Source organism: Prinia subflava, chromosome 2 (assembly GCF_021018805.1).
Source record: "Prinia subflava isolate CZ2003 ecotype Zambia chromosome 2, Cam_Psub_1.2, whole genome shotgun sequence".
NCBI lineage: Eukaryota > Metazoa > Chordata > Aves > Passeriformes > Cisticolidae > Prinia > Prinia subflava.
In genome coordinates, this window is record NC_086248.1 from 80,755,286 (window position 1) to 80,773,289 (window position 18,004).

General features: G+C 42.5%; 1 protein-coding gene across 1 annotated transcript; it reads right to left on the minus strand.

Moving 5' to 3' along the window:
* Window positions 1–9,891, minus strand: KCNG3 (potassium voltage-gated channel modifier subfamily G member 3). Its single transcript, XM_063390773.1, has 2 exons — window positions 9,173–9,891; window positions 1–652 (listed from the first exon to the last, which is right to left on the minus strand). Exons 1-2 carry the CDS (start codon window positions 9,805–9,807, stop codon window positions 7–9), a joined length of 1,281 nt encoding a protein of 426 aa, XP_063246843.1. The 5' UTR covers window positions 9,808–9,891; the 3' UTR covers window positions 1–6.
* Window positions 9,892–18,004: the final 8,113 nt, after the last annotated feature.

Sequence of the window (18,004 nt, forward strand, 5' to 3'; positions counted from 1 at the left end):
GTTGGGTCAATTTAAGAATTCAGCAGAGAGGCTTCTACTGTACCTAGCAGATCGGAACTTGAGCTCATGGTAGCATTGCACAAAGCTGTGATAAATGAAAGTGATTGGCAGGGCTAATAAAACGATGCCACTAACCACACAAATTCCTCCAAGAATCCTTCCTGGTACAGTGATGGGACACATGTCACCGTAACCAACTGTGGTCATCGAGATGATCACCCACCAACAAGCAGCAGGAATGCTGGCATAATCCTGATTCTTTGTTCCCAAGTCCAACCCATTTTCAAGAAGCTGTGAAAGTGCACTGAAAATTGCCATAGCAACACAGATAAAGACAAGTAGCATCACCATCTCTCTGTAACAACGCTTCAGAGTCAGACCAAGTGTTTGAAGGCCAATGAAATGACGGGCCAGTTTAATCACCCAAAAGATTCTCATCATTCTTAAGACCCTCAAGGTGACTCCAGCCCTCTGAAGCTGTGAATTTTCCCCTGTGAAAACTGTCATTAGAACAGAGATGTAGTAAGGAGTAATTGCCAGCAAATCAATGATGTTGAGAGGTCTTCTGACAAACTCACACTTGTTTTTGGAGACGATGAACCTCACAATGCATTCTGCAGTGAACCAGCCTATGCAGATAGCTTCAATTATCCTGCCAAAAGAAACAAATGACAGTTTTTATGTTCTGTGCAAAGTCTTCAGGGGATGTTTGGTTTGTTCACAGATATTAGCAAAGTGACACTTAGACTTTCACAGGCAACAAACAGAAAGCCATGCCATCCTTATCCTGCACCTGACACTGGGTTTCAGCAATTAACCTGAGGCTCTAGTGAGAGTTTAAACTGATAATTGCTATGAATTGATAATTTTCTTTGAATTATGAACCGCTACTAGTCATAGTACTGGGCAAATATGCCTACAAAAACTGGAAGCCTACAGGAAATAGCAGGACTGTAATGCCAATGTGTAACCTTATCTAGAGCAGCTGGATTTGGGGTTTGGGTTTTTGTTGTTCATTGAGTTTTGGGGATCTTTTAAATATTCTTTTTGTTATTATTTTTTTAAGTCTGTGAGGCCTGATCCATATGGGAATGCCAACGGTTGTAGATCAGTGAACTGTCTGGTTGTGAACAGCAATGTATAGAACCAGACTGCTAAACTAAAATGGAAGTGCAGATGGAGTAGGCAGAAATAAGTATTTGCATGGGATGATTCATGCATATTAGCTCTTTAGGAACCAACTTAAACCAGTCTATCTGATCTGCATCCCAAACAGGGGCTTACACAGAACTACATTCAGACCTATAAAGGTATTGCCACAAAATACAGATGGTGTTTTATTTTTCAGTATTACATCCATAAAATACTAAGCTTGTGTCCTCCCATTTACCACTATGCTCTGCATTACTGAATTTTCTCTTTTGCTGTAAATGTAAATCCACCTAAACTACTATTGCAGCAAAAATATCAAAGTACCCAAATGCTAAGGTAATAGGCAAGATCCTCTTCTTGCCAAATGCAGAAATCCTGAAAGGGCATTTCAGTATGTTCTTAAATATTTTCAAGTCCCAGTGCATTGAATGAGACTTGAGACCATCTCAGCTTGAAACCCATGAAAGGTAGAAACAGAAGATAAAAATGTCACTCAAAGATTTAGTAATTGTTGTGCACGTGGTCACAATGTCCCTAAGATTTCAGACTGCTCACTTTTTTAATACATGAAGGCATAGAAGATAATCTTCCCCTCATTCCTCCATTTATCTTTTTAACCAATGGTTTGAGCAAAGAAAAAGCCCATCACTGATGCCGTGTCTTACCAACAACTCTGAAACCAAACTGGTGTGAGATCAGAGATTCAAAAATACTGCCAGAACATACAACCAGAGTTTTTCTCTATTGCAAGGACTCTAACAAGGTAGTGTCTGTTGAAACATTTTGATTTCCAAGTGAAAATCCAACTGTCATTTCAAACCTAAACTTTTTCTTCCCTAACACATCTGCATAATTTCTTACCAGTTCTGAAATCTGTTGTTATTAATAACATGGTGGCCTGTTGGAAAGACATTATTCTTCTCTAACTGATGTGATTGTAGATGTTTTACTCAGTAAAATTTTATTTATTTGTCTTTTTTTATTCATTCTCTTTAGTTTTAAGCTAAAATTGCAAGAAACAGTAACAGTCACTTTATGTAAAGTCATAAGGTTCATTGTAATTTTAGCCACAGTCAATTTAAATGAACATAAATTAATTACTTAAATATTTAGTCACATAAAATCGGACCATGTTTTTCTTTTTTTATTAATAACAATCAAAGTTCTGTAAGCAAGTGGTCTTTCTTCATAAAGGGCTTTTAGAACACCAGTTACCACTTTTTGATGGAAAGACCTTTGAAAATCAAAACCAGTTTTTCTTAAGAATTAGGTGTGTTCTCTTAAAAGCTAAGCTTTTGGAAACTTCCTTTATGTTTGAAAAAAAAAATCAACAAAAAAAGCTTGATGGGTAAGTTTACTTAAATCCTTTTAATTTATGATGAGGAAACACCAAAGATTTCCCCAGTACAATCAAACAGCAAGATGATGGTAATGGACAAACTGATGCTGTCTGAATTTACTTATATGTTGGATAGTTGAGATCTCATGTAACAACTAAAAGAAAAACTGTATCTAGACAAAAAGTTGCAGCCAGGAATATTCAACAATTCCAACAGACTATTTCTTTATAATTTATGAGATTTCTCTCGTAGTGTTGTCTGTATCATATGACATAAAGCATTTAAATGAAAAAGAAATTTCTAATTATGCAGTTTAAAGCTTTTTGACTTGGTATTTCCTCCTGATGCCCTGATAATGTCAGAAACATGACTCCTCCACTTTGTCACCCCTTAGGTTATCTCTGAGTTGAGATTTAAGGAAATTAGGTCCTGATTGTTGTCATACAGTAAAATTTTTCATCATGAATCAACATTGATTCAGTGGTCCTATAACTTTGGGGAATAGTTGTACAAGTAAAAGTCCATGAAAAATGAGCAATCCATTGTTTTACTCTGGTAGTTCCTGGGACAAGAAATACTTGTAAATCAGTTATACTTCAGTAGGAAGGATTGAAGAAGTATTTTCTTGTGGAACAGATTTGAAGTGAGCTAATGAACATGACTGATGCAAAAATGACAAAGTGAGATCAAGGCAGTGGGGGATACATTAATGCCACTCCATTTTAAATTGCACTTCCATGACTCCATTTTGCATCTATCCTTCGTTCTCCTGGCTGAGGAGAAGATATGAATGAAGAATGAAGAAGGGTGTCCCTTATTTTTTCCTTCCTCTACTTCCTTTTCAGCCATCAGTGAAACATTTTTCATTTTTCCTCTCTTGTCACTCCTTTTTTGCCTGTGTAGACGGATTTTGGCAGTACTGGTGAATCACACAAAAATGAGTGCTTTGGTGAGAAAAACTAGAAACCTCTGGCATGCTGGGAAATATGGAGTGCTACATTCTACATTTCCACTTTCACATCAGGTCTCCCTCTCCTTGCAGTGACTTATCTTTATAGTTAACCTTATCAGTGGATAAATAACATCTAATAAGGAAAGCAATTTTAACAGTTAGTCCTTAAGAGAACTTTACAGAGTGTGAAGCTAAAGCCAAATAAAAGGCATATACTCAGAAGACTAAAGTACCTGTATTTTTCACAATCAATTCTTAAAATGTTTTCCATATATTCACAGGACAGGCTGCTTTTATTGCATATGTTTGGAATAATGCGGTATTAAATTCTATAACTATATGCTTAAATAGTGACTTTACTTGGTAAAAATATAGTGCCTATTTTATAAAATTCCATCATAGTTTTTGGTTGGTTGGGTTTTTTTCAGTTTTAAAATAGCTGGTATCCAAAAAGGAGAGGGGTAATTTAAAACAAAGTCATGAAGTATTTCCTTGAAGATTCTCCACAAATTTTATGAATAATCACAGAAAATACTAAGTCCTAATTTTTGTTCGGTTACAGGCTATTCCTGCTCAAACTTACTGTTCATTGTCCCAGACCGAAGCACGTGAAAGAGAGTTTTTCTCACAAAATTTTAAGCTGCTCAGTACTTAGCAGTCTTTCAAGATTGCTCTAATGAATCTTTTGCCCATAAACAGAAAACCAAGCCTTTGCAAGCCTCATTTCTACTGTAATCCTATCACTGTTCAGTTTTCTGTTCCATATGATAACTTTCTCTCAGAATAAGCTACTTTATACACGAGTTAAACCATTCCAGAAATCCCTTTTTCAATCACTAACAAGTTTAGTTTGCTACTACTAGAAAACTATGTTGTTAACTATCTTAGAATTGTTTCAACTGAGCAATATTCTTTGCCAACTTGTATACTTTCAATATCCCCTGCTGAGTTGGTTGAAATCGAACCAAAATATTCCTTAGTGGCACTATTATCTATTAAGCTTGTAAATAAAACATACACAGCAACAGGACACATGAGGAAAACAGATATGATTAAAGACAGTATATGACAGGATTAAAGATTAAAGACTGTCAGCACTAATAACTGATTTGTTAAATTATTACTAGAGCCTATTTCCATGTAAAGCACATTAAACTTGAAAAATGTCCAAGGAGTAGCTAGAATGATCAAATTCCTGCTCAGGAAGATTCCTAAGTGATTTCAGCAAATGTTCAGGGTTTAATCCTTTTGAAATCAAGGGCTTCCTTCTTACTACAAACTGTGGAGTAAAGGCCACAGAACAGCTAGTTTCCCTGAATTAAAAACCCTGCTGACTTTTCTTCCATTCTGTCCCTGCTTTGGTAGAAATTACATGTTGTCATGCATTAAAGTCTGGTGCTTGGTGTGGGAGGCTGTAATGACCCAGGGAAGGGGCAAATCTGTTTCATAGCTCAAAGGGGAGACCTGGATACAAACATCCTGAGCCCTGAGATCCTCAGCATCTTTTCCATACGTTGAACGTGACTGGAACCTGGCCCTGGTGAGTCTAAGGTTCGGCTTGCCCAGGCAGTGATATACATCTGTTCTTTGGTTTACCTCTATTTTTCAAAGAACTGGTAAATTCAATAGGAAGGACCCATGTCTGTGTTTTTAACCTAGGTCTTTGGTTCCTTTCTTTAACTTCAGCCCACCATTTTAACCCAGCAAAAATGTGGTATCCAAGTTAGATCTTGTACAGGAGAGGCGTTCTTACTGTTTTTTGAAGAGATGTTGAACATGAACAATCAGGTGTTCTGAAATTCCACCACTATAAAGGAATAATATTTTTGTATGTCTAAAATTCAAATGCAATTTTTTAGGCTGATATTTTGCAGAGATTAAAAAAAAGCCCGCTGGCTCTTGATGAGAGATGCTGTTTGGAGAAACTACTGTGTTTATTTGCTTTTGCTTAACACAGCAATCATATAGGCTTGATAACTTAGTGACTATTGCAGTACAAACCTAATCATGATTATTAAGTGGAAAGGGGACAACCATCTCTTCTCAGTGCTAACAAGCTACTCATATTTAGTATTAGAAAAATAGTTTTAAGGCAGGTAGCTAGAACTGTGGTGGCAGTAAGTCAAGCAGCTTCAAATGATTCCCTATTACAGGCTTGAGAAGCTCTCCTTGGAAGATTATGCTCCCAAGTAGTGTATGGACAGGTCCCTGAGCAGAGACTCACAGTATGCATCTGTTGGCACAGTTCAGAGGACAGCAAAGATGACTTGAAATTGCCAGAAGCAACAGAAGGCATTCCTGCTGTCTGCTCCTAAACTCTGCAAATCTAATGCAAATCTTTAGCTCTGATAAGTGGAACTTGCCAAGGCAGGGAACAGAGCAAAAATCTTAGAATGAAATATATTTAATAACCCATCCCTCATCCTGAGAACAGGCCTGGGAAAGACAATCCCTCTGCAATCAGGGAATTGTATTTCAGCATCTGTAATATCTGTGAAATTTCGAGGTCAGATTTCCATCCCTCTCCTTGAAAAAAGCTTACTCCTGGAGTTCTCTGTTGCCTTCTAAAGGGTGTTATCCCGAAGGATCAAAAATAGCCGCAGGCTTTTCATCCTTTCAGAGCATGGTCACCATGAAAAGGCATAACAACGTTAAGGTTTGTGAAAAAAAGTTTGGTGGATTTATTTTCTCTTCTGCTGAAGGGGTGTGCATACAAGGAAAACAAATGCAGCTGGTGTTAGCTGGCAGCCCCAGTAGCCCTCACTGCAAACATCATTAAAGAGGCTGATTTTGTAAATGCCAGAATTAGTGACCCCCTCACTTGCTGAGATGATGTCCAGGTAAGCTGGAGACACATTGCTGGTCAGCTGCTTTCACTACAGCTGTCCAGAGCAGTCCTGGGAGCGGTTACCATGGGAGTCAGCCACAGAAATTATCCATGTGGCACCTTTCTGACATAACACTCTGAGGCAAGGGCGGGGGGGGCTTATTGTGAGCGACCGAAAATATCAGAGTTGCTGGGTTTCCTGAGGTGTTCTCACCTCCGTGACTTATGCTGAGCTGAATAAGCAACTACATCCAAATCTACAGCCTAAGGATTTCTAGATTAGCCTATTCAATTTTCATTCCTAAAACTTCTCAAAATACGTTTTTGGAATAATGTACAATCTTCATACAAGTAATTACAGTGCCATGCGAGTCAAAACTCACTTGTATACAGCATAACAATTCCTCTTGGGAAAAAAATTTAAATTTTTGTATTACTGTGTTAGATAGAATTTCTTTGTTTTGATGAGGAAAGTTGTTTAATAAATAAAAGACAGAATTTGGTTTCAAACTTTTAAATGTATCAGAAACAAGTGGGCAGATTTTTAAAAGCCTTCTGATCTAAGAAGGACTGTATTGCCAAAATACACAATCCCAGAAACTTTCAAATAAGCCACTTAGCTACTTAAGTTTTGCAAACCCAACTATTTTCAAATGAAATAACTACAAAGTAAAGAAATCATAAACTCATAAATGCAAATAAATCAGATGACAGCTGGGCATGTTAGGTCCAATCCTATGGCACGTGTAAGTAGTGATAACTAAACTGGACAGCTCACTTAAACGCAACTGTCACTAACACACTCTTTTCCAGCTATAACAGACTTTTTAGCAGTGATGCAGCATGTGCAAAAGAGAAGAGTGTTTCCACCTTGGTGGTCACCTGTGGACAGAAAGGCACGCATCTGTTTTCCATGTGTTTGCCCTCTGTACTGGTGCTTATATGCGACAGAGTTTTGTGACATTGATAGAAACTTTTTTTTTTTTTTTTTTTTTTTTTTTTTGCGATAGCATTGAGTACTACAGCTGGTATGGAAGAAAGTCACCCCATCATCAAAGGGAGTCCTTTGGTACCATTGTCCTTCTGGTTCTAAAAGGAGCCTTCACTGCCCTGGGAACTGGCTGTACAGCACCTTACAAGTACGTAGGACTTTATCCTTCCAACACTTGGTATACAATATGACATGGTTCAGAAGAGTAAAATTAGGATCTTGAAGAAAACGCACTATGAAAGAAAAATTACACATCCTGTGCCATGTTTCTCTGCAAGCTGAACTCTTTCTGTAAGAGAAAACTTGTGGTTGATTCCCACACCATAGAGACATGAACAAAGCCATGACTGATGTGGTTAATGCTATTGTAGTGTTGCATCTATTTTCCCATGCCTCTTGGGAATATCTCAGCAATTTGCTGCTGTACAAAGAGGTCACTCACAGCATCTACTCTTTGAAATAACCTTGCTAAGCTTAAGTAAGGCTTTTTAACAGGGAGAACCTTAAGAACCTTCTTTTGATATATCTGAATTTAAGCAGGAATCAACAGCTTCTCACACTGTATCTGCTTTCTTTTTGTTCATACAATTAATTCTTTGGCTCAACTACAATGAGAAATACAGGTGCAGTTTTCCATTAAGCTAATGGAAACTATGAAAATACTTTCCAAGGAATTAATCTGGCTACTAAGATATATCACATTCCAATTAACTCTATGGTAAAAGATGATTTCATAATGACAAGGCTGGAATTTCGCTGTAGTGCCCTTTTAGAAGAGAGAAGCTGAAAACTTTTTGTTGTCTGTTTTAAAAAAAAAGGAGAAGCTAGTAAATGCAGAAATGTTTACTTCTTTCTTTATATGTTAGTCTTATTTATGGGAGAAATTCTACCAGACTGGTCTCAATTTTGTTCTCTAGGGAACACGGAAGTGGAAGGAGAGAGAGAGGGAACAGAAGAGTGAGTGCAAGAGTTGCATCAATGTAACCCTAATCTGAGGTCACAAGAAGACGGAAAAGGGTTTGTTCTTGTAAGGCTCAGGACTGAGCATTATACCCCATGCCCTGTTTTCTGCAACTGTTTTGCAATGTTTATTATGCTTAAAGGAAGTGTAAATATCTGCTACATTTATACTCCGGGGTGCTTGAATGATGCATTTCCAAGAGCTCGATGTGCAGTTTGATCATCTCCCGGGCTCCCCACATAGAGAATCTGAGATGTAAAGGGAGGACAGGGGGTTAGGCTATTCCCACACACGGGATTTTACCAGAGCAGAGTCGTGACAGGCACTGCATCTGCTCCAGCAGAAGGACCTGGACGAATACATGCAGAGTACTTGCAGGATTTGTCTTTTCCCAAAGGAAAAGACAAAGGAATTGCATTCCTTTGGGGTGTTATTTTCCTTTTTTTTTTTTTTTTTTTTTTTTTTCTCCTCCACAATCGTAAGGGGTAAATTGATTTTCGGAGTATCTGAAGTTCCCTGTGTTGGACCCGTGTCTGTTAAAGGAGCAATAAGAGCTCCAAGAACCTGCACGGAGGGAGGCACCCTCACTTGGAATAGGAGCCGTATCCCCATGGCCCCGCTCCGCTGCCAGCCTGCCCAGACCCGAGCCTGCCGCTGGCCCCGACCCGCCTGCAGCGCGGCCGCTCCGGGCGTCCCCCGCCCGTCCCCCGCCCTCGGGGCCGCGGGTGCCCGGCAGAGCCCGCCGGGAGCCGGGGCTGCGGAGCAGCGCCACTCCCCCGACACCCCGACATCCCTCCCCGGCCCCCAGCTCAGGCCGGGCTTTCGAGGCGCGCAGACCATCTCCGCCGGCGGAGGCTACAGCCACGGACCGTCAAGACAAGGGGCAGGAAGGACACACTGGACGGGACACACGGGGACCGGACAGCGGGAAAATAAAGGATCCTCCTACCCTGAGGGCTCCCTCACTGACTCTGCTGTGTACCTGCTCTGCTCCTCCATGCTGCGATTCTCCGGCGCCCGCCACTCGGGCAAAGTGCTGGCGCACAGCACCACCATGGACACAATGACGAAGAGGATGGAGACGGTGGCAAGGACCTGGGCGGCCACGGAAGACGTGGGCTCCTCAAAAGTCCTCCTCATCCTCTCGAGCCACTTCCTGCCCTCGGCTCCCGGTGGCCGCCGGCCCTTGCCCTCTTTCGGCTCCTCCGCCGCGTAGTAGGTGTACGTCTCGGACATGCGGTCGTCGAGGCGGCGCTGGCAGCAGTAGTCGAGGTGGGAGCCCTCCAGCCCCCAGTAGATCATCTCGTTGTAGAAGGAGAGCTCGCACATGTGCGGCACGAAGCGCAGGTGGCCGTGCCGGACGTACAGCATGATGAAGCCGAAGGCCTCCGAGTGCCTGTCGAAGAAGTACTCGTTCCGCTCCCGGTCGTAGTCGTCGCACACCTCCAGAACGTCCTTCTCCGAGAGGCAGCCGTGCAGGCGGCTCACCCGGCGCAGCGGGAAATCCTTCAGCACCTCCCGGGAGAAGGAGTACCGGGTGCCCCCGACGTTCAACACCACCGAGGGACCGCGGCCAAAGTTCATGGCTTGGGCGGGACGGAGGAGGGGGACGGCGGGCAGGGCAGGGCGGCGAGGAGGGGGCAGCGCGGGCGGCAGCGGCTGCCCCGGCTCCGGCTCTGCGCGCACCGCTGGCGGCTCCCGCTCGGCGACGGGGCGGGCAGCGGGCGGGGAGGGAGGCAGGGGGGAGGGACAGCGGGAGAGACGCCGCCGCGGGCGCCCAGCGGCCGCGCAGGAGCGGAGCGGGGCGATGCCGATCGCAGGTGCGGGCGCGGCTCAGCGCCGGCGGGCGGACGCCTCCGCGGGGCCCCGCCGGGGCGGGGGCGCGGCCGCGGGCATGGCGGGGCCGGGGAGCTCCGCGCCCGGCGCCGCTCGCTGCGCTCCGCCGGTGCCGGCTAGCAGGCGAGCTTAGGGGCGGCGCGGCGACGGCGGGGTGGGGACACGCCTCCTCCCCCGCCCGCGCACATGGAGCGGAGCGGGGCTCCCGCTGCCCCCCGCCCTCCGGGGACCCCTCCCTGCAGAGGGGTTGGGCGCAGCGCGGGGCCCGCCAGCCCCGCTGTCCGCCCCGCGGAGCGGCGCTGGCTCGAAGTTGTCCGCTAAAGGCAAGTAACACTTTGTGGGCGTTTTCCCCCCGCTCAAGAAAAGCTCAAAGTGAAGTGTTTGAGCACTATATAGCCCGCTCCTTGCTCGCGGCAGCCGACGGCCAGCGCCTGGCTTTCCCAGCTCGTTTGTTTTCCTGCCGGGACGGCGGGCAGTCCCGGTGCCCGGCAAGGGCAGGGCGGCGCCGGGCAGCGCCGGGCTTCCCTGCAACACGCAGGGTTCTTGTCACAGCCCATCCGCCCCGGCCCTCCGCCGTGCGCATCTGGGTAGGGAGACTCTTCTCTTTTTCCTCCTCAGATAGTGTGCGAACATCAGAAAGAGCCAGGTGCAATGGGTAGTCTTCTTCCCTGCTTCTGCCCATCCTGGTCTCAGGTCTCTGCTCCTGCAGCTTTCTGTGCTGCTGTGTCCTGCACCTGTTCTCAGGATCAAAGCAATTATTAGCTGCTACGACCCTGTCTGCACTCTAAAGCTTTGATTTCATTTGGCTGCTTCACGTACAGGGAGCTAATTTCCGCTACTAACAGGTTTTTTGCTTAATTTTTTACCCGAATATGACCGTTCTCCAAACTGAGGTATTTTCTAGGCTCATTAACATCTGGAATATCTTGGGCCAAAAGCAGGCAAGATGCATCTCTCCCTTTTAATGAGATGTTTCCAAGTTATCAGGAGCAAGGGCAGGTAAGTATATCCTTTCCAAACCGATGTCAAAGACTTGTCACTCAGCTGTCGTGTCTTTAAAAGGGCATTCAGGTTAAACCGGTGTTTTCCCATCTCCGTTTTTTGTCGCTCTAGATGCATGCACTTCGTGGGTTGTTCTTGCTGCCATGTTACTTTATCAGCTGAGATTTCTAAGGCACATTTAGGCGTACCAAAATAAATTAATAGTCGTCTAATTGTGTAGTAAAAAAATTTTTTTTTAAAAAAATGAGAATGATATTAAGCTCTACTATTTTTAAGCCTATTTGTCATCTTCTAAAATACACCTCTAGAGAGGCTCTAATGCTCCGTTCCCGCGGAGAGCCGCGCGGTCTGTGGCTGCTGTGCGGTGTGACCACGAGAGGGCGCGGTCCGTCATTGTTCCCTGCTGCTGTCCCGCTCTCCGCGAGAAATCCGCCCAAACTCCCGAGTGCTGTCGAGTCCACACACCAGCGTGTTGTGGCACAGTAAGGCCATTTATGAGGTCTGCTTAGTCATGCGGGTGTCTGTTTTCATATAGCTGGAAAGGCTTTTCCTTCCAGCAGCTGCCGTTCACAGAACCATCGAATCATTTGCCTTGGAAAAGACCTTTAAGATCGTCGAGTCCAACCATTAACCCTGCACTGCCGAGTCCACCATCAAACCACGTCCCTAAGCACCACATCGGCACATATTTTAAATACCTCCAAGGATGGTGACTCAGACACTTCCCTGGTGCGTTAATGTATTTTTCTGTTTGTTAATTTTATAAGCAGCAAACACTGAACTTCTTCTCCCTTCTTTGATGTGTACTTTCTGTATTTCATTCTCTCAGAAAGAATCACTAGAAAAGCTGCTTTAAAAATTAAATAGCAAAATCTGACTAGAGCTCTGACAGTGCTAATGAGTTACCCAGGTGCTTTTGACTTTGCAATTTGTCAGGCTTCCTGCTCCATATGTTCTAACCATCCCTCCCTCGTAGGGAGCTTGCAGAGGAAGAGAGCAGAGTACAAATAACACAGCTTGAAGACACATATTTACTAACTGTATTGAAATATTGGCTGGAGTGTATGTTCTAGAAATTATTTCAAGAAGAACAAAGCTTTATGTGCTGTGTTAAAAAACTGGAGAACAGGTAAAGTGCTGGCCTTACAAGACTTTATCTTTAAAGTGCATTGCTTGATGAGGCATTTTGAGTTAATTAATGCCTAGTCCTATTTCTGGTTTTCAGGTTCTTTTAAATATAGAATATAATTATTTCCTTCTTCAGAATTACACTGTCGAATATTCAATATAAGCAAAGCTAACCTGGAAACAGTGATGTTTTCTTTTCCTCTGTAGTTAGTCATGTTCAACTGTAGTTATTTTAGTTATAACTGCTGATATGCAATTGAGAAAATTTGTTCTAGTGAGCTGGTGTCCACAACTGTAAAGAACATCTTTCCCAGAGCAAGAACAGCAATTTACCAGGAACAAACCCTCAGATTTTAGACAGAATTTGCAGGTTTTGAATTAAAAAAAAAAAATTGAGTTCACATTTCTTGACTTTTGATATTGGTTGCCCCATCAGAGTTTTGAAATAGCAGATTTGTTGTTGTACTAGAGCTGCCTATTTTTTGAGGAGACTTCACTAAGTGTAAACTATTTCTTTTTGTGGTGGTATTTAATTTTGTGACTGAATGTCTCGAGAAATAGGATGGAGAACCAAAACACTGAAGACTTTGTGTGACCATAGGCAAAACATTTAGTAATATATTAACAAAAAGATATTTTTAAAGGCAATTCTGTAACAAAAAAAAAAAAAAAAAAAAAAAAAAAAAAAAAAAAAAAAAAAAGCATGTTTGAAAGTTCCATCTGCCCTGATTTGAAAAACGGTACATAATTGGTGAGAAAAACAAAACCAGAAACAAACAGGTGACCAAATAAATTCATTGAGGCCAGCATAGAAATTAGTAAAGAACATTCACCCTATATGTTAAAAAAGTATGAGGCATAAATGCAAACTTTAGAAGGACTTTGCAGGCTAATGCTAGTTGTGTTCAGGTGGTTGTAGTGTGGGTTTCTTGGTTTGGTTTGAGTTTTTAGGTTGTGGATATACTGCTGGGATGCTGAATTGAAGCAATTATGTTTTTCCTGGTGTGAGAGTTGTTATCCTTTGCTGCCCAGGAGGAACATCACAATTAATAGTAATTATGTAAAACTAGCTTTCTTTATGTCAACGTTTATTTTCATGACTTTCACTGTGCTATTGCATCCTAGGAGTATTTAATGAACTTGAAATATTTTCTACAACTTCTAAATCTTTCTAGCTCCATGCTGAGAACACTGCTCTGTGTTCTGAGTGCAGCTCTAAGCTTGTTTTTAGAGAAGAGAGCCTTTACTTGCATTCTCTATGTGAAAAAAGTGGTATATTTTGATGGCAGGCATTTTTCATAACTTGGGATGAGATTCTGTTCCTACTGAGGTAGCTGCTGAATGCTGTTGAGTTCAATGCAAGCAAAATTGGCTTTTAGTGGGCTGCCTTGTCAGGAATCTTGATTATTTTTATGACTACAACATGTAGGAACTCTAGTTGTGGAGCAGGTTGCCATGATGATAGACTTGTAAACACAGAACAAAAAAATCTTCCTGGCTAGGGAGTATATAGTATATAACATGTAAAATTGTGGGGGGAAAACCCCAATCTTTTTGGTAATAAACATATTGCTTCATTTAACCATCTCTCTCCTAATTATTTGGAAAGGCAATATATAAAGAACAGAACAAATGCTTCAAAAGGTTCTGCATGCACAGATGGACTATGGTTTGCATTTATCTTTCATTTAGGGCTTGGAAAAAATGGTTTCAAAGAGATTTTTTTTTTTTTTTAAATCTCACTTCTCTGCACCAAAGCCCCTCTAGTTCAGTCTGGTTTGTGGGCTATGTAGAGAACCTTTCAGGAGATGAGCCTATTGCCACATATAATTACAAAACAAACAGTCTAATGACAGCTGTAGGATTGTCAGTGGCACCTGACATAAGAGTACAAGTTCCCTTGTCACTGAGGCACTTATAAAAATCTGAATAATTTTGAATATAAGTGTTTCTAAAAATGGATGAATGACATTTAGTAGGGAACTGGGTATTCACATATATATACATGGGCACAGAATACAATCTGTAGTTGACATTTATAATGAGACTAACTTACTTCATGAAACGTGATAGCAATTTGGGAAATTTGGCTGTGAACAATTAAGATTTGATCCTGAAGACTTGATGTATTTGTGGGTCAGACTGTCAGATTTTTTAATGTTAGAGATGGTTGCCTTCTCTGTTTTCCTTCACCTCCATATTGAGAAACTCCCAGCAAAACTTCTTGTTCCTGATCTTGGGCTAATTACGAAGACTGTGACATTTTCTGTGATCACTGAATCAAATGAAGCCCTTTTGGGCAGAGGTGGTTACTAACTGGGAGAATAAACCAGTTTGTTACATCTGAACTCCAGGCAGGCAGATACAAAGCCCAGAGAGGACATTTCTCGCCTGAGGAAGGCGATTAGCAGGAGGCTTGATAATGGATAATTCAAAGGCATGAACATATCCTCACAGGAGAGTACAACATGGGAATGTGTTTTCACACCAGAGAGATTCTTTTCTAAATTCCTACCAAGGAGAGGAGAAACGGTCCAAAGAGATGATAGAGAGAAATAATAGGATTTGGAGAAGCCATGTATGTGGGTGAATCCTAAGTGTGCTCTTGGAACAGGAAGAATAGGTCCAGCTAAATGTATATAAACATTATTTTGTCACAATCTTACCCCTTTTTTCACAATAACTAACATAAAGAGCTGCTGTTGTGGGGTTTTTTGTTTTTGTTTTTTGGTTGGGATGTTTTTTCCACTTGCATCCTCAACAAAGGCCATGAGTTCAGTTCACTTACCTAAACTTACAGGACTTAATGCCTCTTGAGGTGCCCTCCATTTTTCCCTAGTAACTAGCTATAGGGCAAGAGAAAATGTCCCCAGCATTGTCCCCTAAAACCAGGGAAGGTTTAGGTTGCATATTAGGATACATTTATTCACCAGGAGGGATGCTAAGTATTGGAAAGACTGCCCAGGCAAGTGGTTGAATCACCATCAAGGGAGGTGATGAAAAGAGGTGTAGATGTGGCACTTAGGGACATGGTTTGGGATGGACTTGGCAGTGCTGGGGTAATGGTTGTGCTCAATCCCCTAAAGAGTTCTTTTCAAACCAAAGTGATTCTGTGATTTACCCTGTTCTCCACCTGCTGCTCCCGTAGTGCGTGAGCCCTCTCTGTCCTGCCTGGCAGCCCCTGTGGATGTCCAGCATGGCATACAGGGGACACCTCAGGCCACAGTTAGGTAACTGAACTGAGCCCTCAGCATCTGCTACGCCTCTTTGAAGCACAGGATCAGAAGCTTGGAAGTTGTGTTGGTTGGGTCTCAGGTCGGGTACCCTGGTGAGTCACTCATGGCCTTTGGCAAGGGAATTCAGGCTCTGCCACAGCGAAATCCCATTGCTGGAGACTTCTGCAGAGGCATTGAAAACAGCACACATTGCTCTCTGACTGCTTATTTAAAGGAGATGATAAGCCTGGAGGTCTAATTAGGTGAGATGTAATCACAGTGAGTTAGTGTCTCACAAGTAGAGTTTTACTGGATCTGTGGAAAAAACATTCTAAAGTGAAGTTTCTGGAAATGTTGGTTAGTTTCTTTTATTCATTAGTGAAAGATGCTATACCTCTTCGTTTTAGCTATCTACAGCTTTAGGAGAAGGAGAGGAGAGTTAGAAACTCTGTCTTGCTATTATGCTACTCTAAACTTCACACTTCAGAGGAAATGAAGTTAAATAAAGCATTTTTAAAGACAGGGGTTTTTTTCATTGTGAATAGGGGAAATATTTCATTCTTCTGCTCTTTGCAAATGCAGCATTGTTAACTACTGTCCACTTGATTGTTCCAAACTACAGTAAGTGATGCAGAACTAGGTCTTGCCTAACACTCAGGCATACAGAATTCAGTATTTCTAGCTATGTAATGGAGATAATGGTGTGATCACTTTAACTTCCAACTCTGGGACATAATCCAGTCTCTTGCATCATTTAGCAAAGATTTTACCCCTTACACAAAGATACTTATTTCTAAAAGGAATTATTCAGCTTTTTTAGCATATATGTTCTTTCAGAGGTCCCAGAAACTCTTCCTGTTGACTATACTAGTTTATGAAAAGGATCAAGCTTGCTAACTTAGATAAATATTTGGATGATATTTAGAACTCAAAGAGGATGCTCAGGCTCTTAAAATACTAAATCTGCAGTCAAATACTCATCCACTGAAAATTAATGAACTCTTAGCGTAAGTCCTTTGATTCTTAGAGAAAATGAGATCAGATGTCTTTACAAAATACCTTTTTTTCCCCTGAGCCTCTTGGAGCATTAGAGTGAGTGCAGGAGGCTGTTACCCATTTTCAGGGCACAGGCAGACCTGTCTCTGCAGTGCAACGAGGTGTTAAAACCTTCCTGTTATCAGAGCTTCGGGAACAAGTGGAGCATGGCTCGATTACAGTTCCAGGAGAGCCAATAAAGCCGCTCTGTCCTGAGCTCACAGCACAGGACATTAAATGGCAGCTTGCTCCTCGGGGCTGGGCAGAAATAACCTGAAGATCCCTCACTACTTTCTGTAACTTATCTGCAGAATATTGGAGAGGACTCTGGCTTCCAGCAAATAGCTTACAAAACTGGGTTGCAGGTAGGCAATTGTAGACAGGTTTCCCCGGGTGCCGACATAATCACAGTCAACATCTGGACAAATTACATAGATGCTCCCCAGTTTCACTGGTGCAAGTATCTGCTTTCAGGAGCAGTAACTTCTCACCACTTGCATCAAGTGACTCTTCCCTAAATGATGCAAGAGACTGGATTATGTCCCGGAGTTGGAAGTTAAAGTGAGCACACCGTTATCTCTGGTACACAGCTAGAAATGTCTCCTAGGCAGAATGAGTCTGTCTTTCTCTGCCTTCATTTTACAAAGGAAGAATGTCCCTCTTAAGGGTGTCTTTCAATTATGACGTCAAGATGTAAGCACTGATGGTCTGGGTCAGGTACAAATCCTTGCGACAAAATCCACCGGAATGATCTGGTAAATTGAGCACCGTTTAGACAGAAGAGATAGTGAAATATCTGAGAATTTGGCTTTCAAGATTAAAACAGCTGTAGGAGAGGATACTTTTTATTTATTTCACACTGTGAAAATATTCATTTGTGTACAGTTTTTATGCTGTATAGTTCTCTGGTGTAAGTTACTAAAGCTTCATTTTGTACCGCTTTCATGATTTTTGTTTTTAACATGTATTTTTGCCTATTTCAACACACTTTTGTTTCTCTGCTGGCAAATGCAGATCCTACCTACATGCAGACCTGCCCCCACATTTTAAGTCAAGTGTCACTAAAGTTACAGATTCTGACTCGTTGTATGGAAAGCTGCAATATGTTGCCTAATTGTTCTTTTCCTGCTAATTACAGGAGGGAAAGGTAAACTCCACACCCTCTCTTTGGGGAGAGAGGAGTGGGGTTTGGAGAAGGAGCAGTTGGCCTGTGGTATCCCTCTATAATATGTGTCAAATTTACAACAAAATTGCAGCTGAGAAAGACCCATCCCGTGGTGTGCTGGAAGTGCTGCTGGTGGGCTCTGCAGTGCTCAGAACCATTAGTGTCAGGCTGAAACCGGACAGCGAGGGGGCCACCTGCACTGCTGTAATGGCCACTGCCTCTGACTCAGCTGCTGATGTACCTGCAGGACGTAAAGATAATCAACCGGCATTAGCAATTTAGTCAGCCCCTCATTTCCCTGCTTCCCGTGGCGATAAACTGTGAAACTGAGCTGCTGAGGTTGGAGTGACTTTGGCACATCTTTGCCACCTAATTAGGGCTGACTCCAGTCTTGAGAGAC